Source organism: Saprolegnia parasitica, assembly GCF_000151545.1.
Source record: "Saprolegnia parasitica CBS 223.65 unplaced genomic scaffold supercont2.131, whole genome shotgun sequence".
NCBI lineage: Eukaryota > Oomycota > Saprolegniomycetes > Saprolegniales > Saprolegniaceae > Saprolegnia > Saprolegnia parasitica.
Window position 1 is genome coordinate 16,589 of NW_012156525.1, and position 26,269 is coordinate 42,857.

At 55.7% G+C, this 26,269-nt stretch overlaps 11 protein-coding genes across 11 annotated transcripts; 5 read left to right on the forward strand and 6 right to left on the reverse strand.

Annotated features, from left to right (window-relative positions):
* Positions 1-2,067: 2,067 nt before the first annotated feature.
* Positions 2,068-2,979, forward strand: SPRG_13443 (hypothetical protein; the record flags this gene model as incomplete). Its single annotated transcript, XM_012353686.1, has 2 exons — positions 2,068-2,074; positions 2,477-2,979. 2 exons carry the CDS (start codon positions 2,068-2,070, stop codon positions 2,977-2,979), a joined length of 510 nt encoding a protein of 169 aa, XP_012209076.1.
* A 1,782-nt stretch (positions 2,980-4,761) lies between these two features.
* On the reverse strand, positions 4,762-6,315 carry SPRG_13444 (hypothetical protein). Its single transcript, XM_012353687.1, has one exon. The coding sequence runs from the start codon at positions 6,227-6,229 to the stop codon at positions 4,853-4,855; it is 1,377 nt and encodes a 458-aa protein (XP_012209077.1). The 5' UTR covers positions 6,230-6,315; the 3' UTR covers positions 4,762-4,852.
* Positions 6,316-10,571: 4,256 nt separating this feature from the next.
* Positions 10,572-11,044, forward strand: SPRG_13445 (hypothetical protein; the record flags this gene model as incomplete). The annotated part of the gene is made up of 2 exons (XM_012353688.1): positions 10,572-11,002; positions 11,026-11,044. The coding sequence occupies 2 exons, from the start codon at positions 10,572-10,574 to the stop codon at positions 11,042-11,044; spliced, it is 450 nt and encodes a 149-aa protein (XP_012209078.1).
* Positions 11,045-13,427: 2,383 nt separating this feature from the next.
* SPRG_13446 (hypothetical protein) lies at positions 13,428-14,947 on the reverse strand (the record flags this gene model as incomplete). The annotated part of the gene is made up of 7 exons (XM_012353689.1): positions 13,428-13,647; positions 13,698-13,933; positions 13,989-14,080; positions 14,129-14,216; positions 14,274-14,587; positions 14,635-14,809; positions 14,855-14,947. 7 exons carry the CDS (start codon positions 14,945-14,947, stop codon positions 13,428-13,430), a joined length of 1,218 nt encoding a protein of 405 aa, XP_012209079.1.
* An 11-nt stretch (positions 14,948-14,958) lies between these two features.
* On the forward strand, positions 14,959-15,641 carry SPRG_13447 (hypothetical protein). Its single transcript, XM_012353690.1, has 4 exons — positions 14,959-15,198; positions 15,248-15,292; positions 15,347-15,418; positions 15,459-15,641. The coding sequence occupies exons 1-4, from the start codon at positions 14,977-14,979 to the stop codon at positions 15,528-15,530; spliced, it is 411 nt and encodes a 136-aa protein (XP_012209080.1). The 5' UTR covers positions 14,959-14,976; the 3' UTR covers positions 15,531-15,641.
* A 217-nt stretch (positions 15,642-15,858) lies between these two features.
* SPRG_13448 (hypothetical protein) lies at positions 15,859-17,648 on the reverse strand (the record flags this gene model as incomplete). The annotated part of the gene is made up of 3 exons (XM_012353691.1): positions 15,859-16,720; positions 16,801-17,291; positions 17,349-17,648. 3 exons carry the CDS (start codon positions 17,646-17,648, stop codon positions 15,859-15,861), a joined length of 1,653 nt encoding a protein of 550 aa, XP_012209081.1.
* A 544-nt stretch (positions 17,649-18,192) lies between these two features.
* SPRG_21288 (hypothetical protein) lies at positions 18,193-19,874 on the reverse strand (the record flags this gene model as incomplete). Its single annotated transcript, XM_012353717.1, has 9 exons — positions 18,193-18,558; positions 18,603-18,616; positions 18,685-18,827; positions 18,881-18,997; positions 19,045-19,140; positions 19,196-19,379; positions 19,428-19,579; positions 19,625-19,674; positions 19,725-19,874. 9 exons carry the CDS (start codon positions 19,872-19,874, stop codon positions 18,193-18,195), a joined length of 1,272 nt encoding a protein of 423 aa, XP_012209107.1.
* Positions 19,875-20,708: 834 nt separating this feature from the next.
* Positions 20,709-20,939, reverse strand: SPRG_13449 (hypothetical protein; the record flags this gene model as incomplete). The annotated part of the gene is made up of 2 exons (XM_012353692.1): positions 20,709-20,732; positions 20,763-20,939. 2 exons carry the CDS (start codon positions 20,937-20,939, stop codon positions 20,709-20,711), a joined length of 201 nt encoding a protein of 66 aa, XP_012209082.1.
* Positions 20,940-21,318: 379 nt separating this feature from the next.
* On the reverse strand, positions 21,319-21,827 carry SPRG_13450 (hypothetical protein). Its single transcript, XM_012353693.1, has one exon. The coding sequence runs from the start codon at positions 21,822-21,824 to the stop codon at positions 21,354-21,356; it is 471 nt and encodes a 156-aa protein (XP_012209083.1). The 5' UTR covers positions 21,825-21,827; the 3' UTR covers positions 21,319-21,353.
* A 531-nt stretch (positions 21,828-22,358) lies between these two features.
* Positions 22,359-23,281, forward strand: SPRG_13451 (hypothetical protein). The gene is made up of 6 exons (XM_012353694.1): positions 22,359-22,622; positions 22,674-22,792; positions 22,836-22,941; positions 22,992-23,096; positions 23,145-23,212; positions 23,263-23,281. Exons 1-5 carry the CDS (start codon positions 22,419-22,421, stop codon positions 23,166-23,168), a joined length of 558 nt encoding a protein of 185 aa, XP_012209084.1. The 5' UTR covers positions 22,359-22,418; the 3' UTR covers positions 23,169-23,212; positions 23,263-23,281.
* A 251-nt stretch (positions 23,282-23,532) lies between these two features.
* On the forward strand, positions 23,533-24,714 carry SPRG_13452 (hypothetical protein). The gene is made up of 7 exons (XM_012353695.1): positions 23,533-23,610; positions 23,677-23,870; positions 23,921-24,042; positions 24,092-24,167; positions 24,213-24,400; positions 24,452-24,565; positions 24,613-24,714. The coding sequence occupies exons 1-7, from the start codon at positions 23,579-23,581 to the stop codon at positions 24,670-24,672; spliced, it is 786 nt and encodes a 261-aa protein (XP_012209085.1). The 5' UTR covers positions 23,533-23,578; the 3' UTR covers positions 24,673-24,714.
* The last annotated feature ends 1,555 nt before the right edge of the window (positions 24,715-26,269 follow it).

Sequence of the window (26,269 nt, forward strand, 5' to 3'; positions counted from 1 at the left end):
TGCCAAGGACACCCGTGTAGTCGTCGAGAAAGACGGCGTGGATGCTACCAATGTTCTTCGAGTACCACGTGCGGTGGTCTTTTGAGGCGTCGGCCGAGATCGGCGTCACGATGCGGTTAATGTACGCCGAGAAGTACTCCGAGTCGCACTCCGGGTGATCGTAGTTGACGCCGTCTCCCTGGATGACCTCGTGGTTGCCCGTGATACCAAGGAGCGGCACCTTGGAGAAGAGCGGCTGCGTCTCCTCGAGCCACTTGTCCCAGTCTTCGTGGCAGCCGTTGGCGTACGACCAGTCACCGGCAACGATGACAGCGTCCGGCTTGGTGCCCTTGAGGTCGCTCGCCATGTTGGCCATCGTGGCTTGAATCTCCTCAATGCCCACGTCACCGACGACCGAGAGAACGGTCTTCTTCGTGGCCGCCGGAATCGACTTGAAGGTGCCCGAGAAGGCCTCGACCGTGTAGTTGTACGTGGCGTCCGGCGCCAAGTTGCAGAGCATCGCCGTGTGGAGGTTGGGCGAGTTGTACTTGTACTTGCTGCCCTCGATCTTGTACGTGTGGACGTCCGTCGCCGCCGACTTGTCGGTGTTGCCAACGCCGTACTTGACCGTCAACGGCGTCGACGCGTCACTGGCAAAGGCCACCGACACGCCGTCCTTGCAGTCGACGGCTTCGGACGAGAGACCGACGTGGACCTGCGAGACCTTGGCGGCGCCAACGAGAGCGAGGCCAGCGAGGCTGAGAAGAAGCTGCATGGTGCGCGATGTCGAGCAAGTTGAAAAGTGAGCAGCTCCGTCGCGAGGGTTTTGGCGCCTGTCGGTCGTCCGTCGTGCGGCTGGGGACCTCCATGTCGCATGGCATCTGTTCCGAAACCAGACGTGGGACAGATGTTGCATGAAACGGCAAGATTCGCGTGTGGACCACACCAGATTTTCAAACGTCTGCAATCGAATCTTCCACCAGAAAAAACAAGTACCAGATGTGCTGGCATTGACTGGGGCTCTGAAAAGTGCGCGATATAGATCTGGGTGCAAACGAGATGTGTGGTGCTTGTATGTCACCGCACCATACAAGGCCTTGAATCTCCGTGCAGGAATCGCACCAAGACCGTGCTCAGATTCACCCATGCCGGCGTAACTCAAGTATGATCGATGTATCCTACGCCGGGTTATTTTACCACGTAGTACATGGTTTTAAAAAGGTGTCTTCACCGTACCGCGTGCCACTATTTGATTAGTCTGCCACACGATGTTTCGGATCGAGGAGCTCTTCTTTAACGTGCAGAAACACGGCACAGAGAATATCGAGTGGAACTCTAGGAATGGCAACGAGGTCCGTGTCACGCAATTTTATGTCGTCTGGCCTGTGGTTGCCCTGAACGAGCCGTTTAGCCGTTCGTTCACAGGAACCAAGGGAATAGACGTGACATGAACTATGCAGTGCCATAGCCCGAGGAGCCTGCTCTTCGTCGGCTTCTCCGGCTCCTCGCCCAAGACGTGTGACCACAGTAGCACCCAGAGTAGCACCTTGTCCCGCGAGTCGCGCTCCTGCCTCCGCCTGCCTAAATCAAGTTCCTCAATCGAGTGAACACAACGAAGAAAGTCCGACAATTTTATTTAGCATAGTTTTATCTGAAGAACAAGATGCGCCCCCGCGCCGCCGCCTGCGCAGCCACGGCCCGGCGAGCGAATGAAGAAGAAGGAGATTGCTAGTCTCTACGCAGGGGGATGACAATCCGGTGAAATTTGCGTATCATGTCTCGGTACCTCCATAAATAAATATAAGGTTTTGGAGATTCGTATGGTGTGAATGCAGTGATTGATACATCGCATTCGCTTTGGAATGAACTGCGAACCTGTGGCCTCGTCGGGCTTGTGCATTCGTATACTGTCATGGTCCCCCGATGCGGGTTCAAATCTCGAAATTACCTCCATTATGCAAAATTATTGCCGCACCTTCCCTGATTTTTGCCCACTCCATGGAACAACCCTCGTGCAGTTGACGCTGCAGACACGGTGGTGAACCGCGCGTTATTAATAAATCAATGACAATGTCCATAGATATCACGATGTTTGGTCCTCGCCCACGCCCTTGGGTCGCTTGATGCTCGTCATATCCCTAAAGAATGTCGTATAGGAGGGTTGGCGCGCGCCTGCGGGTCATCGCGGACGAGATTCTCCGACTTGGACTCTGTCGTGGCTCTTCCCCGCTTCGCTGGTCTTGCCACGTTGGGGTGATCCCACTGGTACAGCTCCTTGATACTCGTGTAGTACGTTTGCTCGTCGTAGTTGTGGTCCTTCTTTCGTTTGGTCCAGCAGTCCTCGAGTTGCACGAGGAGGACCTTCTTCATGGCGAAAACTACATCGTCAACTCTTTGCTTCCCGACTGAGCCGCGACCTTCACGCTTTTGGATCGCATAGAGTAAGGAGAACGTGCTCTCGACATTCATCGAGGACGCAAATCGCTCGTTCGCGTAGGGGACTCGCTGGGCTTCTGGCGTCATCGCGTCGTAAGCCTTAGCCAAGCCATCGACTTTCTGCCCGGGAAGCTCTGCTACGTGGCCGTCGCGTCGCAGCCCAAGCCCAAGGACAACACGATTTTCTTTTCGATCGACACGCAGCTCGTGTATTGGAACTACTGCCTCGTCTATGGCCCGCTCAACATTGGCCACGTCTTCCGTTTCAACGACATCATCGCCGAGCACTTGGCGCACGCGGCGAAAACCAACGCCAAGGTCATCTTCTACTCGAGCACGAACGGTCAGCGCCGCGCAAACGCCGTCTGCCTCCTCTGCTGCTGGGCCATGCTCTTCCAGAAGCTCGACGCGGCGACAGCCTACGCGCCGGTAGAGCGCCAATCGTTCCCGTCGTTCCATGACGTGACCGATTTCGAGTGCTCTTACGACCTGAGTATGGTCGCCGCACCAGCTCGTGAACCCGGATCGTCTACTGGGGGTGTGGTGAGAGCAGGCGCGGCTTGACTTGCATCCTCCTTCTTCATGCGGGTTGAGCAGTTGAGGCACGCGAAGATGCTGCGAGGAAGTTACATCTTCACAGTGATTCCTGCGTTCTGGCAACGTCTCGATTCGCCGCGCGTCGTAAGAGTTGCTTCGCATTGCTGCTTCGAGGTGGACATCGGTGGCGCCCGTGGAAGGTCTCCGTGTTGGCACGATCCGTATTATTTACATAGTTGCAGACAGCATTTTACAAGCGACATACACTAACACAATTAAATTTCTGCCGTGTTTCATATACAGTATACGGTACTGTCTCTTAAGAGTAAATATTGTACGGTCTTGAAGCACTTCTGAACATTCTCACTTCTGATTGGCCAAAAAGAAATAGTATTGGCCAATGACACGTTTTTCTTCCATGAAGTGGACACACATAGCCATCTCGAAGATTGAAACCGTCCAAACGGTAGTACGCGCAAAGAATATTTCGAATATGATCTTATATCAAAACTATGTTCTTCTATCCTGAGCTACGTCCGTCGCCATCCGGAGCCCTTCGTCCTAGGAATATCCCCCGCTCATTGGTCCGAATTGTTCTCATTTTAAACCAATCAAAACACCGTTTGGCCTGGCCGACTTGCGAAAAAGCAATTTTGCTGCCATATTGTCACCCCCCTGGTCTCTACGTATGCAAACTCTTTGTAACAACGAAGATAACGCGAAACACGTTTATATATATAGTTTTATCTATTGTTATAGAAGACGCACTTCAACAACAACAATGCAGTGCCACTTCAACAACAATGCAGTGCCATCGATGGGTCTCCCAACTTGTGCTCCACCATGGTTTCACTGTACGGGGCTAGTGGGTAGAAGTTAAGAGCTGCCGGTCGCTCGAGTGGCTAGTGTATAGACCACATTGGAACAAAACCCAGAGGGTAATTACGGTAATTTACCGCCTCAACAACCGAGTCTGACCTATGCTGTGTCATGGTGCGACGCAGCATCGCTTGCACTCGTCGCACATGAGCGCTACTCGGCACTCGACTGCCATTTCGCCGCACCAAGCTCATGCGTAGCGATACACTAAGGTTATGAGGACTCTAGGACTCGTAGCATCGATCGAGGAGATATCAATGCAGCGTCTTGGGTAGTCGATGCCAGCATCGTGTTGGGCATTCTTGTGGTGTGTGAATAATCTTTTCGGCCATGTGCTGTGGACGCAAGCGCCATTAAGCGACAGCAGATGCCGCCACGAGCGTCTCGACAGTGTGGAGTAGTGCTTCGATCTGACCTTGCATCGCCTTGGTACTAATCGTATCATCGTGTACAAGCTCGCGCGTCAGTCGTCGTTGGCGAGCGATACTGAGGCGCTCCGGGCGCATGCGAGCTCTGCCTTTGACGACGCCATGAGCGATGTCGTTGGTGCCGCGGATGGCAAAGACTCGTCGAGTGCGCTCCTCGCCGAGATGCACTCGCTAATGGCGACGCCGAACGCGTCAGCATCGACCATGATGACAGTCATGGAAGAGAATAATGCTGCGGCAATAGAAGCGACAGAAGAGACGAACGCCAAGTCGATCAAAGACCTCAATGCCGAGCACGGCATGATCAAAGTAGAACACGCTGCGCTCATCGACGTCATCGAAGCCAAGAACGCCGAGGCCATCGCGGGGATCCAGAGCCGGCTTCAAACGCTTCTGAGCGCCGCTTTTGCCGGCAGCTACTACTGGCTTAGGGTTTACTCCGCTTGGCATTCAAGAAGCTGCACTTTCCATGACACTTGAGAGAATCAGAACACAAATTGTCTGCATTTGTATGGAGCGTTATAGCCGAGGTAAAAATGAAAGTGTCGATACGAGCACGAAATACAGAACCCTCCTAGCTCCAGCATTGCGGCTTAGCACGCGGGCTTGGCGCGGCGCGGAATCACAACCGAGTCGAAGAGCGTCGTCGTCTCGCCGTTGGCACGGAAGTGGATCGTGATCTTGTCGTCGTCGGCAATCACACGCGAGTGACCGTAGTACGAGTCCGTCATCGACTTGGACCATTCGGGGATCGGCGAGATCGCGCCTTGGTAGAGGCCATGGCCGCCCGTGCCGACCGTGATGTACACCGGGGCACCCTGCGTGATCTTGTTCTTGTAAATGGGCGCCGTGCGTTCGTAGCAGTGCACGTGACCGGCCATGACCGCGTCGACGCCGTACTGGTAGTAGAGGTCCTCAAACTTGGCCTGGAGACTGCAGTGGGGTTCGTCGCGAACGTCGCCGAGCTTGCCGCCGGTGGCCGTCGAGTTCATGTAGTAGTTGCCCTTCCAGCACGCCTCGACATCGTTGATCTCAAACTTGACGGGCGAGCACTGGCACTGGTGGCGCACCCACGAGTTGTAGTACGGGTTGTGCTTGAAGACGATAAGGTACGGCGTCTTTTCGCGGTTGACACTCGCGAGGTCCGCCTTGAGCCAGTCGAGCTGCTGGTTGCGGTGCGTGAGCCAGTAGTCCGAGCCAATGTTGTCAGCGCCAAGGATACCCGTGTAATCATCCAAGAAGACGGCGTGGATGTTGCCAATGTCCTTGGAGTACCACGTGCGGTGGTCTTTCGAGGACTCGGCCGAGATCGGCGTCACAATGCGGTTGATGTAGCCCGAGAACATTTCTGCCTTGCACTCGGGGCGGGTGTAGATGACACCATCGCCCTCAATGACCTCGTGGTTGCCGCTGATACCGAGGAGAGGCACCTTGGAGAAGAGCGGCTGCGTCGCATCAAGCCATGTGTCCCAGTCTTCGTGGCAGCCGTTGGCGTACGACCAGTCGCCAGCGATGATGACGGCGTCCGGTGTCGTGCCCTTGAGATCGCTGCCGAGGTTCGAAATCGTGTCTTGGATGTGCTCGATGCCGACGTCACCGACAACCGAGAGCACCGTGGGCTTGGACGCCGCGGGAATCGACTTGAAGGTGCCCGAGTAGTCGCCGACGGTGTACGAGTACTTGGCGTTGGCCTGGAGGTCGCAGAGCTTGGCCGAGTGGATGTTGGGCGACGTGTACGAGTACTTGGTTTCCTTGATCTCGTACCGGTTGATGGTCGTCGTCGCCGACTTGTCGGTGTTGCCAACACCGTACTTGATGGCGAGAGGCGCCGCCGAGTCACTCGCAAACGTCACCGTGACGCCGTCCTTGCAGCCGATGGCTTCGGACGAGAGGCCGACGTGGACCTGCGAGACCTTGGCGGCGGCCGACGCGAGAAGGGCGAGACCAGCGAGGCACTTGGAGAGCTGCATCGTTAAGGCGAAGGAGGCAAATTGGAAAATGAAAGTCGGTGGCGTCGACTCGTTGCTTGGGTGAGTATTCGCTGCGGAAGGAGCCTACGGGTAGAAGCATCTCAACGCTGCATCTGCACACGAGACAGAGATCGATGGCTAGCGTCGTGCACGTTATATAGTAATAGTACTTTGAATGGTCGGGTTCCTGAGGAGTCGCAAGCGTAGTCTTGTGTACCACGGGTGTGGCGAGGACGCAGACAACGATGCTACCTCGCGTGCAAAGTAGTCGTATCGAAATGGCTTGGCAGATTTCAGAGTCTGCTTTGTAGTATGCGTTGGAATCGAAGGAATCTGTGGTGCGGGTGATCGGTGCCGTTGGTTTCAACGGCAACACATGTTGATACCCTATGGCGACCGTTGGATCGTGGCGTCGTCGGTCGTTGCTGCAACGGATGCGACATCTGCGGCGTGGCGACGATCGGGATCTCATGGGTGCACCGAAAAACGAGCAAAACAAACGATCGACTAGTACAATTTATAGCTTATAGTTCTATCGTGGGACTTGGTGTCACATAGGAGATAGTCGTCCGATAATGTTGAAATGAGAGGCGTGCGAATCGCATTCTACCGGTACCGTGCGGCATGATGCCACTCATGGGCCATCGGTGCAGCAAACATCCAGACAACTTGCCTACGCGTTGAAACTACATAGTCTTTCTACGTCACCAACAACTTATAGCACCGTGGGCTTGGACGCCGCGGGAATCGACTTGAAGGTGCCCGAGAACTCTTGGGCAGGGTAAGAAGCGCGGGGCAGCATTTGCCATGTTAATACGTCGTTGGGCTTGGGCACGTATGGTAAGATAAACTACTCTATGAGGACGCTCGTCGGTATTGTCGACGAGTTGTCAAGAACCGCTTTCAGACCCACGACTGTGGGTTTGGTTTCATCCAAGGATCCAGGTCCTGGCGTGGATGTGCGTATCTTGATCTATGTATACCAGCGAATCTACTGCGACGCCAGGGAAAGCAGATGTCTTGAAGCCAACCAATCAAAAAGCGGTCTTGTGATGTCGTCTATTACAATAGATAAAACTATGCCAAATAAAAATGTCGGAATTTCTTCGTTGTGTGTACTCGGTTGAGGATCTTGATCTAGGGATGCGGAGGCAGGAGCGCGATCCGCGGGACGAGGTGACGTCGCGGCCGCTCGTGTTGGGCGAGGAGCTGGAGAAGCCGACGAAGAGCAGGCTGCTCGGGCTCTTGTACGAGCCTGTGGTGCAAGTGCAGTTGAGCGACACGCGCTGCCTTGACGGCAATCGTTCATGGACTTGGCAGCGGTAGGTCGGCGCGAAAGACGCGATCGTTCCGGACTCGCCAGACGTTGAACCAGACGCAGGCGCGGAGCACGGGCCAGAGGTTGTGGAACGCGGTTTGGTACATTTTGGACGCCGTTCACGACGTCGTTGGTCATCCAACTTGAGGCGTTGTATCGACAGGACTTGGTGTGTAAAAGATCGTGCGGGATCGTCCAGCACGTGTCGGATGTATTGCATCGGACAAAAATTTCCGTGTCCAAGGTGCGGTGCCATCGTACGTCTCGAATTGCATTTCGATTTTATTCGAGTTCGATGTGATACATTACGAAAGCGCTTCAGTATCTCCGCTCTTCTTTCTTTTGCAATAAACAATGTTCGCTCGAGTGGCTTTGTATTTTGAAAAAAACGACAGCTGCCCTGGGCTCATCCTTGCATGCAAGATGAAGAGTTAGCGTCTCGTAGTAATCAATCGATCCCGTTTCGCGACGGCGCAGATTCAAGTCCAAGAATCAAATCCGCTTTTAATGCACAGCGTGCAATAGGTGACAAGCTACTGAGCTTACGATCCCCTGCATCACTGAATTTCGGCCACAAGCGCGCGACCGTTGCAGCTACCGTAATACACTGAGCGATAGAGACATGAGCTTGCCGGTGCTGCAGATCTCATGTCTCCTCGGCAAGGTTGGGAGGTTTAAAATCTTGAAAGGTGCACCAAGTTCCAAGCGACAGTGCATGTGCGCTGCAACGAGCGTGCGGCACATCTCTGGCTCCTCGCCAACCGAGTGGCTGCACCAGCACCTTGTCCAACAACCGTGTCTTCCGCTCGACGCTGACGCAACTTCCCGCTGCCGCGCTCGCGATCTGGACAGCTACGATCGCACGATTGCACATCCGGCACTTGGCTCGTCGCGCTGTGGTGCCATCTCTTGACGCGTCGCTGGCCGCTCTCCGCGACGAACCTTGGTGTGCACGCTACCTGGTCCCTCGCACAATCTCGCATCACGACCACTAATGCTCCTCGCTCACGCACCGGCCACGCCTCACGAGCGCAGTAGGAAGTCCACCATATCTTTATAATTGCATGTAATATAACTCAGTTCAACAACCAGCACCTTGTCCCACAAATCGCGCTCCCATCATCGGCTGCCTAGATCACGACCTCAGTGTACACAACACAGAAAGTCCGATATTTTATTTCGCTTCGAATTACGTCGATTTTAATAGACTGCCCATTTTAACACCAACGCACGTGCGGCATTGGCACCTGCCAGCCTTGGTTGTCGCGTGGTGGATCCGCTTCTTATAAAGGAGCTACAACGAGCAAAAATGCGATGCTCCTCCGTTTGTTGGCCACGATCTCATGAGGTAGTAGCCCGTTTGCATTTTGGCTCCAGATCCGACAGAACGCCGGCCACACAGTCGAGAATGGTGGTCAGAACATATGCGTGCACTGTACTCCTCCTCCTTGAAGGCAACCCGCAATACTCATGTTGAAGTTAGCCGCGGCCGACTATATCGACTCGTAGCATCTGCGAATGGTTGTTGGGCCATGTCGTGTGTCGTGCACGCCGCACCTTCACAAAGCGCAACACAGTATGCAAGGACAGGTCTACCGTTCTCCTCCCGGCTGACATGGCGAAACAAGAATATGAACTGGAGAAAGTGCAAGTGTACATGTGCGCCGAATGAAGGCTGCCTTGTTTATTTCAAATGTCGCGGCGGCATGCGCATTTACGCAACGATGCGGATCGCTCTGTCGTTGTTGTTCAAGTCTATATTTGGTTGTAAATTACACTGAACTGTGTTCAGAGGTCGATTTTCGACTCAGAGCGTGTTGCGACTGACGGCAGCGGCGAGGCGTTTGTATGAATTGCGCAAGCCGGAACGGTCGCGAAGCCAGGCGTCGTGGCGTCCATCATTTGGATCGTTTTGCAGTTGTTGAAGGGCGTCTAGTTTGCACTGAACTGTTTGAAATCGCTCTGTGATCACATGTAGGATCGTATCGCGCCAATCTCGCCCTCGACTAGGAAGAATTTTCTAGCCCCATCTCCTTCGTGTGTACAGAGGCTTGTTTTAGACGAGGACAGGGCTAAAAGATCGAGTGACCTGCAATGCAGCCAGAGAAAAGCAACATGGAACACTAATGTCTCCGAGGAACGGGACGCAGCATGTCGCTGCACAATTATGCGAGCGCGACAGGCGGTCGTCCTGTGGTACCTGTGATAGCGTCATGTTGAACGACCTGGTCGCGTCAGAATTTCGCGAAACCGCTCCACGATGAGCGCCCACGGTATTCGCTGGCTCCCAAGGCGATTGGTTGGAACAAGGCGCTCGGACGAAGAAGTGTGGCGATCAGAAGTCCGCCAATAGTGCGGAAAATATACTTTAACGTCACTGTGACACGATTACGAGGCCAGTGCTCGTGGCCCGCCGCCGGACCGAGCGTATGGCTCTGTTTACCTGTCGAGATGTCGAGAGGCAGACCGGGTCAGACGATAAATCCAGCTCACGCGCCCATGCGTTGATGGCAGCTGTTGTCTCGTCCTATGGTTGTTTGCCTAACTCCAAGAACAAAAGCATGTAGCCACGTCCTTTGGTTGTTTGCTAACTCAAAGAACAAAAGCCTGTAGGTATGGGGTGCTGGTAGGACCAGCTCGAAGATCGCCTATCTTGCATGCTTGATGCACGCGATGTTGCCTCTACACAGGGACAAGCAAGGACCACGAGCAATGCTGCCTATATTCACTTGCTCCTCCGTGCCTGTCGGAGGCATTTTATCCCACCCCCGCAATGTGTCTCATCTTACTCAACACTAATTCACTAACGAGTACCAAGGGATAGCGAGCACGATCGACAACAACAAGAGCCACGGTCGCTGAGTAACCTCCGATCCCGCATTGTATACAGTATGGATTTCTGTACATGTAGTACGCGCATTCTACAACATGTGGCGTGTCGCGAGCAAACATGCAAGTCAGATGGATCGGTCATCCCGTGCTTGGCATCTTCCATGCACACTTTTCATTTTTTCGCATCAAGAGATGAAGTACTTCAACCCGCATGGACCTGCCCCCATGCGCAAGCCCAAGGCGCATGCCAAGCCGACCGTCACGGGGGTCTGGTCCCCCGACGAGCACAAACGATTTCTTATTGCGCTCGAGCAGTTTCCCCACGGACCTTGGAAGGCGATCGCGCTGCACGTCGGGACGCGCACCGCACGCCAGACGCAAACGCATGCGCAAAAGTACCGTCAAAAGCTCATTCGGAAAGTACCCTGTCCCGACGAAGCCAAAAAAGTCATGTTCAGCCTCGTCCAGCGCGACTTGAGCGACACTCTGGCCGACAGTAGCGCCGCGTCCTCTCCGCAGCAGCCCCCCGTCGCGGTCAAGAGCGAAGATGACGACAACGACGACATATTCAGCGCTGTCGGCGAGCTCAACGACGCTCTCACTCTCCTTCCATCCCTCGACACGTGCTTGGACTTTTTCTGGACAGCGCTACTGGCCGAGTCTGATGCCTAATTCTCCACAAATCTAATATTTATACATACATACATACATCTCCTCTTTACGCACTGACGTCTTCATCTTGTGGACACGAAAAACGAAGCCACCGTGTATGTTGCTCCAACTCGCACAGGACGCATCGTCTCCATTCCATGGGTTGGAGTTTCATTTTGCACCCAACGCAGTCGTCTTTCCGAGCAGCGGAAGACGTGGGGCCGCATGAGCCTTGCGCCGCGCCTCGAGCGCTTGGTTGAGTGACTTGAGCTCCTCCATGAGCTCCTCCTCACTATGGTCCATGACACGACTACAAGTCAGCCGCAGAGTAAAAGTGTCATACCGGTCCGTCAACTGCGTGCGCAAAAAGCTCGTCTCGGAATCCTGTTTGTGTGTTGCCGCTGCTTCCTTCCGTCCGCCCTGGACGACGGTGCGCGTGCTTATGCGAGGAAATCTCTCGGGTCGCGCGTTGAGGAACGGCGAGAGCGCTCCCTGCACAGTGTACAACCTGACACCGTACCCCGATGGTGGCGCGTACCAGCCGGGTCCGCGCGTCGGCCCGTCGCCGCAGCTTGTCGCGTTTGATGCGATATGCCATGCGGCAGTGATACCCTCGAAAGCACGCTTGAATACGCGTCGCTGCCTGCATCTGCTGCAGGCTGGGCTTGCGTCGAGGAGCTTTTTTCTTGGTTTTGGCGTTGCCGTCGTTCCACGCGCGGACTGGTAGCTTGTCCAGCTGCAAGCGCGGTATCGCACGCTCGGACCGTATGTTGGTTGCAGTGTTTTTTGCTGCCATGCCGCCAGTGTCGGGGTTGGGACCGAGAGGTGCCATGGCTGTACGACCACGGGATGCTGAACCAGCGGTGGGATCGACCGTCGGCGCACGGAGGAAAGGGCCGCGGAGCGCACAGCCTCTGGCGTTTGTTGCACTTTATGGTCGTGGTCGATATTGACGGCCATAGAGACACGACGCGCTCCATGTGTTGAAACAGCTGGTGCGACTTGGCATTCTGGTTGGAACTCAATGATCCGGTCCACCTCTTCCATCAAAAGGCCGTTCCCATCGTCGCTCTCGGTCGAGTCGACTTGCTGACTTTGAGTTGTCGTATCGCGCGTCAGTGTCATCGGCGGCAGTGCATTGACAGGCACGTTGCGCGGGTCGTCAAGGCGTAGTGGGTCATCGACCCCCGTACGGCCGTTGATACTCATTGTGGGTGATATATCATCTGTTTGCAGGGGCATTGCAGCATCTGGGATCTTGATCCACTGGCTCTCTGGACACGCAATGTCGGACGATGTCGCCGACGCTTTGTGCATGGCACTTGCCTCTGCGACGCTCGTATCCAGTGGGAGCAGCCCCATGGAGGCCTCTGGCTCAGTCCTCGGTACGTCTAGTGGCGTTGGAGGACGAATCATTGCCGCCATGTCAGAATCAAAGCGGTCCATCGTAGTCTCTCCCACCGGCGCGTTCTCGACGCAATCGCTGTAGCTGCCGAAGACTGCGCCGTTGATCTGGTCGCCGGTCGTTAATAGCCCTGTCTCTTGGTGGGTTGAAACGATTACCATGCTGTCGTCCTTTGGGAGCATTGGCGCTGCAACGGTAGAGTTTGACGACGACATCCAGCCGTCGTCAGCGGCGAGCTTCTCGAGCGATCTTGCAAGTGTCGTCGTCGTCAGTAACGGTGCGCCCGTAGCCACGTTGCGCAGTCGCAATGTCGCTTGAACGCTTGCGAAAGTGGCGCGTACGTTCAGTAACCTCTCGGTCGCGAGCGTGTTCAGAGGGTCTTCTTCTGGTGCTGGGCCCACATCGAGTACTGCGGTGGTGGCGCCAACACGCCTTGGCACTTGCCGTCGAACGACAGTATGTGTCGGCAACGGCTTGGTCGGCTCCAGATCAGTGCTACGACAGTAGTATATGACGTCATCTTCTTCACAAGACACGCGCACTCTCGATGTAAGAACCGAAAGCGATGCAGGCTGGCCACAAAGAGCTGTTCCTCGTCTCGGAGAACGTCATCGAGGACGCTCGTGATCGTTCCCTCGACAACGCGCTTTGCATAATCGATGACGACCGGTGTATAGAGGTGCTCGATGCACACGTTGATCGCGGTCTCCAAGAATCCATGGAGGACGCGTTCCTGAACTGCATCGACGGCAGCGACAAGCCGCACGCGCCGCTGCCACCGCCGTTCGACCCACCGCACCGTCCTGCCACCGGCCATGAGATTCGACGAGGCATTTTGCGAGGACAAGTGGCATACCACAGCAGTCGGCGACGGGTGGCTTCAATCAAAGGGTACAAGAGAATTCGAAGTGGGTGTTCTGCAAAGACGCGCTTCGACTTGTGGTGTGCGTACCTGGCATTCCATCGTAAGGTCGATTGCATGACCATCCGCGTCATTTGTACCAAAGTTGATTTTGGATGCGATGTGTTGTAAAGGCATTGGCTTCTGAGAAGAGCCACTGCAGTGCGTCCACCTGCAGAGGTAGCCGCTCCACGATGGCCGTATCGAGCGCCGGTGGGTACAGACTCGAGAGCAGGTCCGGGATTGACAGGGGCACCGGTGGGAGTGCCGTGCCCGAAGTCAAATGTCGAGCAATCCCAAAGTGTTCGTATCTACGATGTGTGGTGTGAGAACCGCTCTCAGTAGGGAGAGGGCGCAAGACCGAAGAAAGAGGAGCGAGGCCGGGTGCAATCGCGATGCTTGGGACGCCACCCGCTGAAGCTTCTTGCGTGCCGACGGAATTGTTGTCGTCAGAAAACTATGGTTGATGGCGACGAGGATGTCCCCGGCCATGACTGCGAGTTGGTCGTGCGTTGGCGCCTTGGTCACGACGACAATGCCTTTGGACGTGGAGGATAGCGACGTTGTTGTCAGTGCATAGGGCGCTTGTACCGCGAGCTAGCGACAGGATGGCTTTTCTGTAAAACATGCACAATACAGTACACACGAGTACCTCGAGACCCCAGTTATTGAGGCTTGGTGTCGTAAAGTGCTGGCAGTACAAAGCGTCCCGAGCATCGTTGTTTAAATTGAGGTGCGCAATATCTACTCGCAGGATGAAAACGTGATCGCATTGTCCATAAGGAGGCAAACATGGGATCTTCATTTGTGGCCAGAGGTACTCGTCGAGGAGATTGGCGCAGAGGTGTTGCCACATTTTTTCTTCCAGCGCCAAGGCAATCTACGTTCGTATGGATCGTCGTTTTCTGTGCTGGGCCAAACGACCGAAAATGTGCACCTCGTCCCATGAATACAGCGAAGAGTGAAGCCGCGTCTGCGCCTCGCGCCACAGCTGCCACGCCCGGGACGTCCACGTCAGGGTCGGGCGATGCCCAGTAGTATCAGCAAAGAGAGCGTACGACGGCGAGAAGTACCACGCCACGTCGTTGTGCGTAAACGTAGCAACCTCAAACGGCGACAGCAGCGGGGGCCGCATGTGGTGCAGTGCGACGTTGGCATCGGCATAGTCGTGGCGGAGGAAGAGGAGGTGCGTTGGCGCGTGCTCGGTTGCCGCTTGCAGCAGCCGATGCATCTCGAGGACATTGAGTGTACCTATCACAGATGTCTTGAAAATCGCACAAAATTGCAACATCACCTACCAAGCTCGGTGTCGTTGACCGCCACGAGCTGGTTGCCGACGCCGACGGCGTGGAAATCGCTGCCGTCGACGGGACGTATCGACGACACAAAAAGACTGCCGGAGAGACGCTGCACGGCCGTGTCGGTCTCGACGTTGCGCAGCGGCAGGCGCGTATCGTCCACCCGCAGCTCGAGCTACGGACGGCAGCGTGCGCATAACAAAATGCTCGAGACGAGTACCTCGAGGTGCCAGTAGCAATGCGACGCGACGTGTTCGCAGCGCGCTGAGGTCGTCACGGCATAGAGTGCCTCGGGCAGCAAGATTTGAACCATTTCTACGGTCTCGGCCGCTGAAACCGACAATGGCTGCCACGCTGAAAGTCGTGGAGCGCCGCCGTCGCGCGCCGTCGAGCCCAATCCGTGTCCAAGCGCCCGTGACACCCGGCCCGGATGCCCTTCTCGGGCAGTGGCACAAGGCAGCGATCGCCATGTATGACATTCGTCGCTCCCTCGAGGTCCCCCCCGAGTCGCAGGATCCGTTGGGGGGACAACTTGCACTGGGCTTGCTCGAGATGCCCCTCGAGGTATATTTCCCCTTTTCAATGATTCAAGTGGAATACAAGATGTCTCTAGAGCGACGACTCGATCATTGCGATGAACAAACGACTGATTCAAGAGGTGCGAACGGCTCGATCTGGCAGGTCGATAGGCATGAGAACCTTGTACTATTAGCGCAATGCCCTCATGCAGCAAAAAGAGATGTGGCAAGTCGAGCTACAAGGGCAGCATGACAGTCTTCAAGAGGTTTTGAATCGACCCCCGGATGTGTACCACGATATTGTAGGTACTCCTCGCCACGCGACAGCTCAAGCTCAAGCTGCAAGCGCAAGCAACCCTCGATGGACTGAGCGCTTGAAACGAATGCCTCTGCTCATGCCTCTGCTCATGGCCTCTGCTATTACTTCTGACATGCCTCTCGTCGAGCTTGCGAAGCCATCATATATAAGGTTAGAGGAGGGAAAGGCTACCGGTAAAGGCGGGAGCACGTGGCGGTGTGCTAAAAATGGCAAATGCCATATTTTGACAACACATTTTCTTTGTTGCTGAGCTCAAGGACGCTGCGAACAAAAGCTTCGCGGCGCGAAGCTATCGATCGACGGGTTTGACACTGGATATACCTGATGGTACACCGAAGCGAACAAGGATACGCATCGTATTCAAGAGTAGTAGTTAGTCGAAGTCGACTAGTTGACGGTGGCCCCCATCGACGACTTACGAGCCTTGAAAAGGTTGCGAAAGGTGCCGCGCTTCTTGGACGGCGACAGAACGGTGTTTGTTGGTGGGGCAGTCGAAACGACCTCGCCAGCGCTCACTGCATCCGCTTTGGTCTCCGACACCGACGGTCCTGTGGCCTCGATGGGCGCGAGCTTGGTCGTCGAAGAAGTTTCGGCATCGTCACTCGTTGTCACCGGGTCGGTCATCTTCGGGCCCTTGGATGTCGTGACGGTGTCGTTCAGAGCTTGGTTGGACCCACTGTCGAGGTTTGCAGCCAAGTCGAGTGGGTTCGCTTTGGGCTTCTCGACCGACTTGATGGCCGACTTGCGTTTCGTTTCGTCCGACGTGGATGCTGCTTTCGTGGCCTCATCGCTCGCGATGGGCTTGACCATCGGCTCGGCCTTGGCCTTGTTGAAGAGACCGGACATTTTCTTCTTCTCAGGCACGGGTGGCGGTGTAACGGCGGTGCTTGGTTCAGTAGCAGGTACAGTCGCTGCACTGGCCGTCGCATTTTGAACACGGTCGACTGTCGGTGCACTCTCTGACGTCGGTACCGCCGGTGTCGCTTCGCTGGCGGTGGCCGACTCTGTCGTGGTTGAGACCGCCAATGCCTCCACGACCGGAGCTGTGGCCTCTTTCACGTTCTCCTTGACACCAAATTTCGCGCGCCAGCCAATCGCAATGGGTTTCGCGGGCGCGTCCCCTTCTGATTCGCTCTTCTGGAGCACCGGTGGAGATGTTGTCTTTGCGGGCGCCGACTCGCTTTTCTTGAGCTCCGCGGCGACGGTAGCACTTTGACTTGAATCGACGGCCAGTGCAACGTCTGGCGCGCTCACGGCAGCAGATTCTGTCAACGCGGACGCCTGAACGACATGAGCCGTCGTCTCTTTCCCTTTTCTTTGGTGCCAAACTTCATGCGCCAGCCCGACGTCGTGGGCTTGGACGGCGCGTCTCCCGCCGAGTCGCTCTTCTTGAGCACCGGCGGGGACACGGCCTTGACGGGCACCGACTCGCTCTTCTTGAGCTCGGCGTCCATGTCCTTGGCCTTTGTATTTTTCGTCCAAAACTTGGTGGCTCGCTTTTTGTTGGCCTGAACTTCGACGACGACGGGGCTCGTTGCCTCGATCGCTGCCTCGTCGACAGGCGGCGTCGACGGTGGCGCCGTCAGCGGTGTGTCGCAACCCGTTCGCGACAGGCTTCGAACGTTGCCATCGCCGTCGACATACTGAAGGTGGCGCGACGGTGCCTTCTCGGTATGTGCAATCTCGCTCAGGGCCACCTTGTCGCCTTGGGCTGGCTTGTACGCTGCCTCGAGCGATTGCAGGACGCTGGCATTGGCTTTGGCAATTATCTTGTGTTTGGTGTCCTTCTCGGCCACGACTTTGGGGCTCAGTGTCCTGTTCTAATCGACTCGTCAATCTTTCAGGCTCACCGATTCGGCAATAGAAGTCGAACGCACCGATTTGTACGTGATGAGCACAGGCTCGGGGACCGGTTGCGTTGGATCCAGCACGTCTTCCGGCGGCAAGTCTGCGCGCGGGTCTGTCTCGTGCTCGAGCTTGACACCACGCGCGTGCATGCGGTTGGTCACGGTCGCCGATCGCTTCACGACGCCTTCTTTGCTCCAGTAGAGCGCGTGCGAGTCCATTTTAGAGTAGCCGGCGCGGGGCGAGACGACGCTAAGTGCGTGGTCCGGCGACTCGATACGATCGATGGCACGGCCCTTCCCAAGCACATGGTCCAAAATGTGCTCGGACATGGGCGGGAGCGCATCAATGTCGCTGATCGAGATGCTATGCGTCAGCGGCGGGTGCGTCGTCGGGCGTCGACGCAGCGGACGCCGACTCGGCTTTTGGCTTTCGCGGGCTCGGGAGACGAAACTGCACCATCGTCAAGTCGACACAACGAGGCAAACCAAGACTGACGAGCGAATTTAGATTCAAGAGGAGTTACCGCGCGGTAAGTTTAGACAGGCGACCCTGTCTTTCTTTCGGCACATGCCGATTTTAAGCCAGCGACGATACGCAGCCGCTTTGCTAGATGATTAGGACCCTTCGTACCATTGAAAGCCGTGGTGTATTTTGAAGGCGTTGTCTCTTTGCTGTTACGGTGTGCTTTTAATGCACAGAATTGTATCGCTCCTCCCTGAACGAGCCAACGTGAGAGACGCGTTCATTGTCACGCGCAGTAGTCGTCGTCTTGAGCCAATGCAAGTGAGCTACCTCCCCATGGGGCAAGTTTGCTCTACGGACAACCACCCCGCGCAGCAACGATCAGGGACAATTTCAGAGATGGACAAGTAACTATTTTAGCTGCCGCTTGACTGTTTTCTGGAGGAGCTCCCGCACAGAGCTCCGGCTCGGGTCGATCACGGCCCACTCACCTTGGGACATGCTCTTCTCATTGACCAACCCGGCGTCTTTGTACACGAGTGCTTTCGATGCCGACGACACCGAGAGCGGTGGCACGTCCGTCGATGGTGTCCACACGTGTCTCTCGTCGGTATCCCCACCGCCGTCCGAGTCGACCCACGACCGGACCGTCGACAGGCAGTCGTCCGGGCCCAATGGCGGTAGACCGTAGGGATCCGGCGGGTACTTGAGGCCCAAGCAGATCGACGCTGTGGACGGCAGCGTTGGCGGTACCACTTTCTTGGGCTCGTCAAAGGTCTATGCAATCATCGAGCAAATCATTCGCGACGAAAAGTGCGTACCATGTCCCACGTGACTTGTTGGACGAGCTGGTCGCAGAAGCGACAAATTGGCACCTCGTCATAACACTTGGGCGGGCGGTACTTGGCGTTTTCTTGGTCGGGGGTGCGAAGGCCCATTGCTTGTAGAGCTCCATGATGCAGCGGAAGCTCACTTTGGCCGGCAAGTTGATCATGAGGAACGGGACGTGGCACAATGCGCACTCGCGACGCTTGTTGGTACCATACCTTTTGTGCAATTGAGCTCCTTTCACTATTGCAAAAGGATATGATTGGCCTACCGCTCTTTTTCAAGCTCTTTGGTGTACACGTCGGTCTCGGGGGGCGGCTTTGAGAGCGCCGCAGGCATCGCACGCGCAATCGCCTTGTCTTGGATTTCTTTGAACCGAGTCTCCGAGCTACTCGTCCCGATGACGTTGCCATCGCGACGCGAGAAGATACGTACTAGATATCGCGCAGACTGCGCTCGACCGCTTTCTGCGTCACAGCACGCTGCTTGGAGTCCGACATGTCGATCTGCAGCTGCAGTTTCGGCAAGTTGCTGCTACAATGTATGGGTTCGTCGAAGAAGAGAGTGCCCGAATGGCTATCTCTACCTGTAGCGCTCCAAAAAGGAGGATTTGGACTTTGTAAGTTTTTTCGGTGGCAGCTCGGGGTGGCTCTCGGGCTCTTGGGGCGGTAGAGGCACCTCGGTCTCGGATGGTTCTTTGTTCTTTTGGCTCGGTCGACGCACGGGGCTTTGGGTCGAGTGAAAGGCGTCCTTGAATGAAAATTTCTTGCCTAAACATTGACATGTATTCAAACAAAACAAGTCAGAATCATTCCCACTTTTCTTCATTGGCGACGACGAAATGATGACGCTCATGGGCTGATTGGCCGCCCGGGATTCGTACATTTCGTTCAAATGCAGTACAAAGTCCACCAACCCTTCGATCGTACTCTGCTCGTGCACCTTGAGTCGCGTCAACGCTGGGCGACATCTATGCAGCACAGTGGCCACTCAAAGACAACTGTCGAATTTCTACCGCTCGTGCATTTCAATCCAGACGTCGGCACTTGGCTGCGGTAAGGCCATCTACACCCAGCATTTCCATAACCAAGGGGGAATTCACCGACCATGTGTACGTGCTCGAGGTCCGACTGCAGCGCATGGACGGTCCGTGTGAGCTGGTGGTGCTTGCAAAACTCTTGAACGAGGAGCAAGCTAAAGTCATGGACCTTTTGCTGCTCGATTCCTGGCGCAAAGGGCTGCACGGGGGTCTCGGTCATGGCCATCGCGGTACGGGGGCCGTTACCGTCGTGATTTTTATCCAATCTTTAGTGCGTAAAAGATTTGAGACACAATCATTGGTCGAAATTCATAGGATTGGGTCTCATGAAGCCCGCCAGGGGCAAGGGCACATGGCATGGGCATGGATTGGTCCGTCGCTCGTGTGGCAGTCTCTCGAGTCTCTGCACCAGATTGTCCATGGAAAGCTGTCACTTGTCGAGTCTCCTAGTAGATGTGTCTGCAAATTGCTACTTTTTAGCCTTTTTACTAATACTACCGGCTTTTTCGGTGACGCCGGTTTGGGCGGGCTCTGCTTTCGCAAGCCTCGGGCTGCCGAGATGCCGGTCCCTCCGACGACCGCCTTTGATGGACTTGTCTCGGTCGCTATTGCTGGTAAAGTGGTGTCGGTGACGACAAGTACTGGCTCGACGACGACGACGGCGGGGGGTTCGTTGATGACGTTGTCGACCGTCGTCGGCGGTCGCAACCATATTGGCTTCCCCTTGCGTTCGAGGCCGTCAAGTAGCGCGACGACCTCGGCGTCCGAGAGAGGCGTTGTTGCCAGTAGTGTATCGTACTCGTCACCAAAGGACTTGTCCAGAAAACACTGTCGCTCAACGAGGGAGGCGTCGGGAGGCGGCTTGTCCATGAGTTTGAGCCGCGACAGTACAAACTCTTGGATCGCGGCGCGGAGTTCGATATCGCTCAGCACCCGCTTCTCGACGACACTCGGGTATGGTTTCCCTTGTTTTTGTTTCCAGCACTTGGTACAACAGCGGTGCATGGATGCAAATCGGACGATATTCCTACAATTCCGATACGAGTGCAGCCATGGAGCATTATTGTGGACAATATTGGTGCACCTCGTTGGTGGTAAGGTTGGCGGACAAGACCAGCAAGAGCTGCCGCGCGCGAAGCTCCAAAAGTCGAAACTCGATGCGTTCGTTGGAGCGCCAAAATAGCTTTTCGGAGACGTGGAGCTGGCGCTGCTCACGGGGCGAGTAGAGCTCACTAAAGGTCGGCGGTGCCTTGGGCTTGGCGCCGCCAAACTGCCGGCTAAAGTCGTCCATGCTCATCGCGGGCGGGCCGCCATCCGCCTTTTTGTGCATCAAGTAGTGGAACGCGGCAAACTCGGCCATCTCGACGAGGCGCAGCGATTCACGCAAACCGTTTCGCCTCGAAAATGACCTCAAAAGACACAGTCTACCTCAGCATCAGCACGACCAAAGACGAGCTCTAGTCGGCAACAGCGACACTTGCGAGGGCGTCAGTCTGCTGCAGCTGCTCAGCGAATGACGCCGACATCATGCCTCGTCGGTGTTATGATGCAGGTGGCACCTCGTCGACAGCCTATTGTTCAGAAGGTGGATTTCTGCTTTGTTTAGTAGTATATTGTCGTTCGGGCCGGGGCGAGCCCGCATGTCTTGAGACCGAGAGACTCGAAGGAAATGGAAGAATACTCTCAGGCAGCATTGCATTAGCGTTCAGCACTTAGTTTTCGGTCGAGAACTTGTACGTGACGTGGCACTTGCCGCAGTAGTGGCGGTCGAAGTGCGTGGCCATGAAGACGCCGGCACCGCACTCGGGCGACGGGCACTCCTTCTTGAGGCGCTGGATCTGGCCGTTGTCGTTGACCTTGTAGAACTTGAGGACGGCAAGCTTGACGTTCTTGTGCTTGCGCTTGACCTTCTTCGGCTTGGTGTAGTTCTCTTTTTGCGCTTCTTGCCACCACCACGCAGGCGGAGGACGAGGTGAAGCGTCGACTCCTTCTGGATGTTGTAGTCGCTCAACGTGCGGCCATCTTCGAGCTGCTTGCCGGCGAAGATGAGGCGCTGCTGATCCGGAGGGATGCCTTCCTTGTCCTGGATCTTCTGCTTGACGTTGTCGATCGAGTCCGAAGGCTCGACGTCCAACGTGATGGTCTTACCCGTCAACGTCTTGACGAAGATCTGCATGTTACTAGGACAGGAGCATGAGCGATCGTGGAAGCGGCGACGGCGGCGTCGTACCTGGCTGAAAGTATTTACAGAGTGATTCGTCTGTCAATTGCCCGCCAACCACGCCCGCGCCTGAGGACCAATGGCCTGGCGAGGGCCTAAAGACGCACCTGCTGATAGGTGCTTTAAAAATAATATATTTTCACAACAAATATACATACAAACAAGTTGATGTTTGGCCCGTTGATTCAAATCAAAATAGGTGCGTAAATGCGAAAACGTGATATTTCATGGGCTGGTTGTGGTGTTGAGGCTAATATCACGCCATTGACGGGCTGTGTCAGTGGGTTGATATAGAAATTCATCGAGCCGTACCGCGCACGTTTGGCGCGCGATAGAGCTATTTTGTGCGTGCAGAGCGCAGGCGCGAAGCGGCTACTTTTTTGTCCTATTGTCGGGCTTCAAGCGTGTTAACCGCCATAGGCTGGGTGACTTTAGAGTATAGATGTATTACCAAACAGAGGTGCGTATACTGTATAAATACATGTGATAGATTCCAAGAGGTTGCGCCGGCTGGCAGTCACCGACGAGGAAGAGGAAAGGCCGGCGACGATGGCCTACGTGAACCCGATGGCAGCGACGGGCGTCGAGCCCAAGCGCATGCAGCTGCTGCGCGCAATCCTCCGCAAGGCGCTCGACGCCTCTGTGAGCGAAGCCAGCGCGCTCGAGATGACCGACTACCTGCCGCTGACCAACACGGACTTCCAGGACGAAGTCGGCGTCCAGGTCATCCAAAACATCCGCCACCGCATCGAGGTATGTCGATGGCATCTCAGCTTCAGCCTCACACTGCATGATGATGGACAGGTCCAATTCGACGCGCTGTGCAGCCAGTATGGCCTCTGCGAGAAGTTTGCCGAGCTCGAGACGCTCATGGCCTGGGACGAGCAGTCGCATTTGCGCCAAGAAGCCGGCATCCAAGCAGCGTACGGACGAGCTCTAGCACATGCCGTATCTAAGCGTACGTAGGACACCGCAGCGCGTCGAGCCGCAGACGCCGCAGGACCTCATGACCATCGAGCGTGTCCGCCTCATTCGCCAGGAGAAGAAGCGCCTCGAGCTGCAGCTTCACGAAGTACGAATTGGCACCTTGCTAAAGCGCAAGCTCAAACGTTCTGGACGTAGATCCACCAAGCCAACACGCAGCTGGAGAAGACGATGGCCGAGACCCACGCCCACGGCAGTGGCCTGCTCCAGGCCATGGAAGCACGTCTCGACACAATCAGCCGGGTACGAGCCACGTTATCTTATTAGTACCTCATCTTGCATGATGTCCAGGCGTCGCAGATCTCCATGACTTAATTGTCATCGGCCACAACTACGGCAGCGTACTTGTAATTTATCTGGTATTTTACTCTGTCTTCACGCTTGAACCGCCTTGGCATCCTTCTACTAGTACGCTGCTCTATCTGCAGCACTAGACTCAGGACCTTGTGCTTCCTGCACACCTTCAGCCATGCTAGAATGTTAATGCGATCAAGGGGGTGGTGCGACTGCGTCGGCCATGCGCTGAGCGACCGCGTATGAGCGCCGAGTGCGGACCACCGTGCAACGACGCACCACGAAACAGCGTTTGAAACACTGTTTTGGATCGCGTGGTTCTAGAAAGTGACATCCGGATACAGCAGCCCGCTTCCGCCAATGGCCGCCGCGCAGTATCCGGATATCGACCGCAGCAAGAGGTTCGATCTGCCGACCACAACTGCAGTATCATGGCGAGCCCCAAGGCCGAGGCGAAGAAGAAGTACGTGCGCATGCTGCTGCTGCTGGTGGTAGATGGTCCATGAGGCTCAGCCGATGCATCACCTAGCGAAGGCAACGAGTACTTCAAGCGCAAGGAGTACGCGCCCGCGATCGAAAAGTACTCGGAAGCCATTGCGCTCGACAGCTCCAACCATGTCTACTTCTCGAACCGGAGTGCTGCCTACGCTGGCCTTGGCAAGTTCGCCGAGGCCGCCCAAGACGGCGAAGCGTGCGTGCGCCTCAACCCGACGTTCGTCAAGGGTACGCGAAGCCATACGGGTTACTAGTATGGGCGACTCATATGCATGCAGGCTACCACCGCTACGCGCTCGGGCTCAAGGGCTTGAAGGACTACGCCAAGGCCCTTGAGATCCTCAAGGCTGGCCAGCGCGTCGACTTTGACAACAAGGATCTCAACAAGCTCATCAACGAGGTAGCACCGCGATCCTCGCTGCCAACCATCGCAAACCGCCAGTCTCTAGGTCGAGCCGCTTCTCGCCAAGGTGCAGGCGGCCAAGCGCGCCGGCATGAACCCGTCCGAGCAGCTCAAGGAGCAAGGTAGAATGTGCTATATTCTGCGATGAGCTCGAACGCGGACGGTAGGCAACGACTTGTTCAAGAGCGCGCAGTTTGAAAAGGCCATTGGCATTTACACGGAAGCCATCGAGGCCTGCGAGAAGGACTCGTCGCCCGTCGCGATCTCGTGCTACAACAACCGCGCTGCGTGCCACCAGCAGCTCAGCAACTTCTCCGCCGTCATCCGCGACTGCTCCCACGTCCTCGAAGTTGAGGTCAGGCGATTGCAACACTTGATGATGTGCTCATGTCAACGACTATGCTAGCCGACGAACCAAAAGGCGCTGCTGCGCCGTGGCCTTGCGTACGAAGGCCTCGAGCGCTACCGCCTCGCGCTCCAGGACATCCGTGCGCTCCTCGCTCTGGACCCGTCCATCGACGTACGCCATGTTTCCATGTCCATGGACGATGCTAATGATTCAACTAGATTGCCAACAAGGCCCAGCACCGGATTGGGGCAGCCGTGCGTGCGCTCAAGGACATGTAGAGTCATCACCCTTTGCTAAAATAAACGAGCGAACAGTCACTGCGTCCTGTATACACTGTCGCGTTGGCAGTAGCATCCACCTGCGGCGGTGGGGAGCCATGGGAATCAGGCCCATGTGGCAAGCAGAGCCATGGTGCGGCGACTGGCAACCTGGGACGCTCCCAGTTCCGGCTTGTCGGTGGCGATGCGAAGCGCGCTATGGCGTCGTTGACCAGCGACTCGAGATTGCACACTGACGGTTTGGAACACGGGCCTTTACACTGTTGCTTGGCTTTTTAGACCCTTGGAGACCCTTGGTTGCTCCACGCTGCATGGTTTAGGATGGAGCATGCATCGTCTGATGGCTTTCTGTACGACGGCTGTCTCCTCTCTTCTGTACTGCGATCGTCCAAGACGAGAGATGCTTGTCACTCCGCTTCGCCTCGGGCTTGGCCGTTGTCATGGCACATGCCCAGCGACTACTAGTACATGTATTTGCATGTGCCTCGTGCATCGCCTACTCCTACATCCTATGCATCCACGCCCAGAGGCATCACTAGTCCGTCGGCAGATTTTGCTCTTGTCGTCGACTCTGACTTTGTTGTTGAAGGGGGTCGTCTATTGCAATAGATAAAACGATGCTAAATAAAGTTGTCGGACTTTCTGCGTTGTGTACTCTCGGTTGAGGAACTTGATTTAGGCAGGCGGAGGCAGGAGCGCGATCCGCGGCGTTGACTCGGTCGTAGAGAGGGCCTTCCGCTCGGGCTGCCCTCTGTGCTTCCATTGCGTTCAGGTACCTGGGTATTCCTGCTACTACAGCACACCCAGTGAGTAGCGTGGTGGCTGTTGATGTCGACGGTTGCACGTCGCTGTCTGGACTGTCGTTGTTCAAGGTGGTGTTCTATCGCATCCACTCTACTACACGATGGCGATGATGCTAGGTAGGACACATGATGGGCAAGTGAGACAGGGGTGTAATCGTTTAAAATGCTCTCCGAGGGGCCTTGAAAGTAGCGTTGGCAACTGCTATTTTCGTGTCTCTCCCCCGACGGGCTTACAATGGACGAAGAAGGTCCAGCGAACCAGTTTTGGCAGATCCTTGCGATTATACCGGTACTTGTGTCGCCACGACGCTCGCTATTCTATCCAAGCAGCTCGAAAAATTAGTTAACGACAATCGAATCCCGACGTGCAGACAGAAAAGATCCATACCATTTGGCAGGTACAGTCTTGGTGGCGTCGTCGTGAGGCCACAAAAAGGCCGCGTACAAAAACAGTCCCAGCCCCCGCTACGACAGCCTCCGGCGCGGCAAGGCAAGCATCTAGTCATGCGTCCCATTGGGCTTGTAGAAGGCTCTACCAAAGAGTGCTAGAGCAGTTTGCGCCACGAGGAACACTGCTATGGAATTGCGTGCGCATAGCCGGTATGCAGCAGACCGAAGAACCATCTGTTTTGGTCCGTCAATCGTGACCGTTCGTCGTCGCTTGGTCGGTTTTCTCAGAGACCCCAGCATCCATGCGTTTGAAAAAGACACTCAACGAGCGACGGCCTGTCTCTCAAGACGCGTCTGGTCACGGTGGCACTCAAGCGCGTACACACAGTTCGCACGAAGATCGC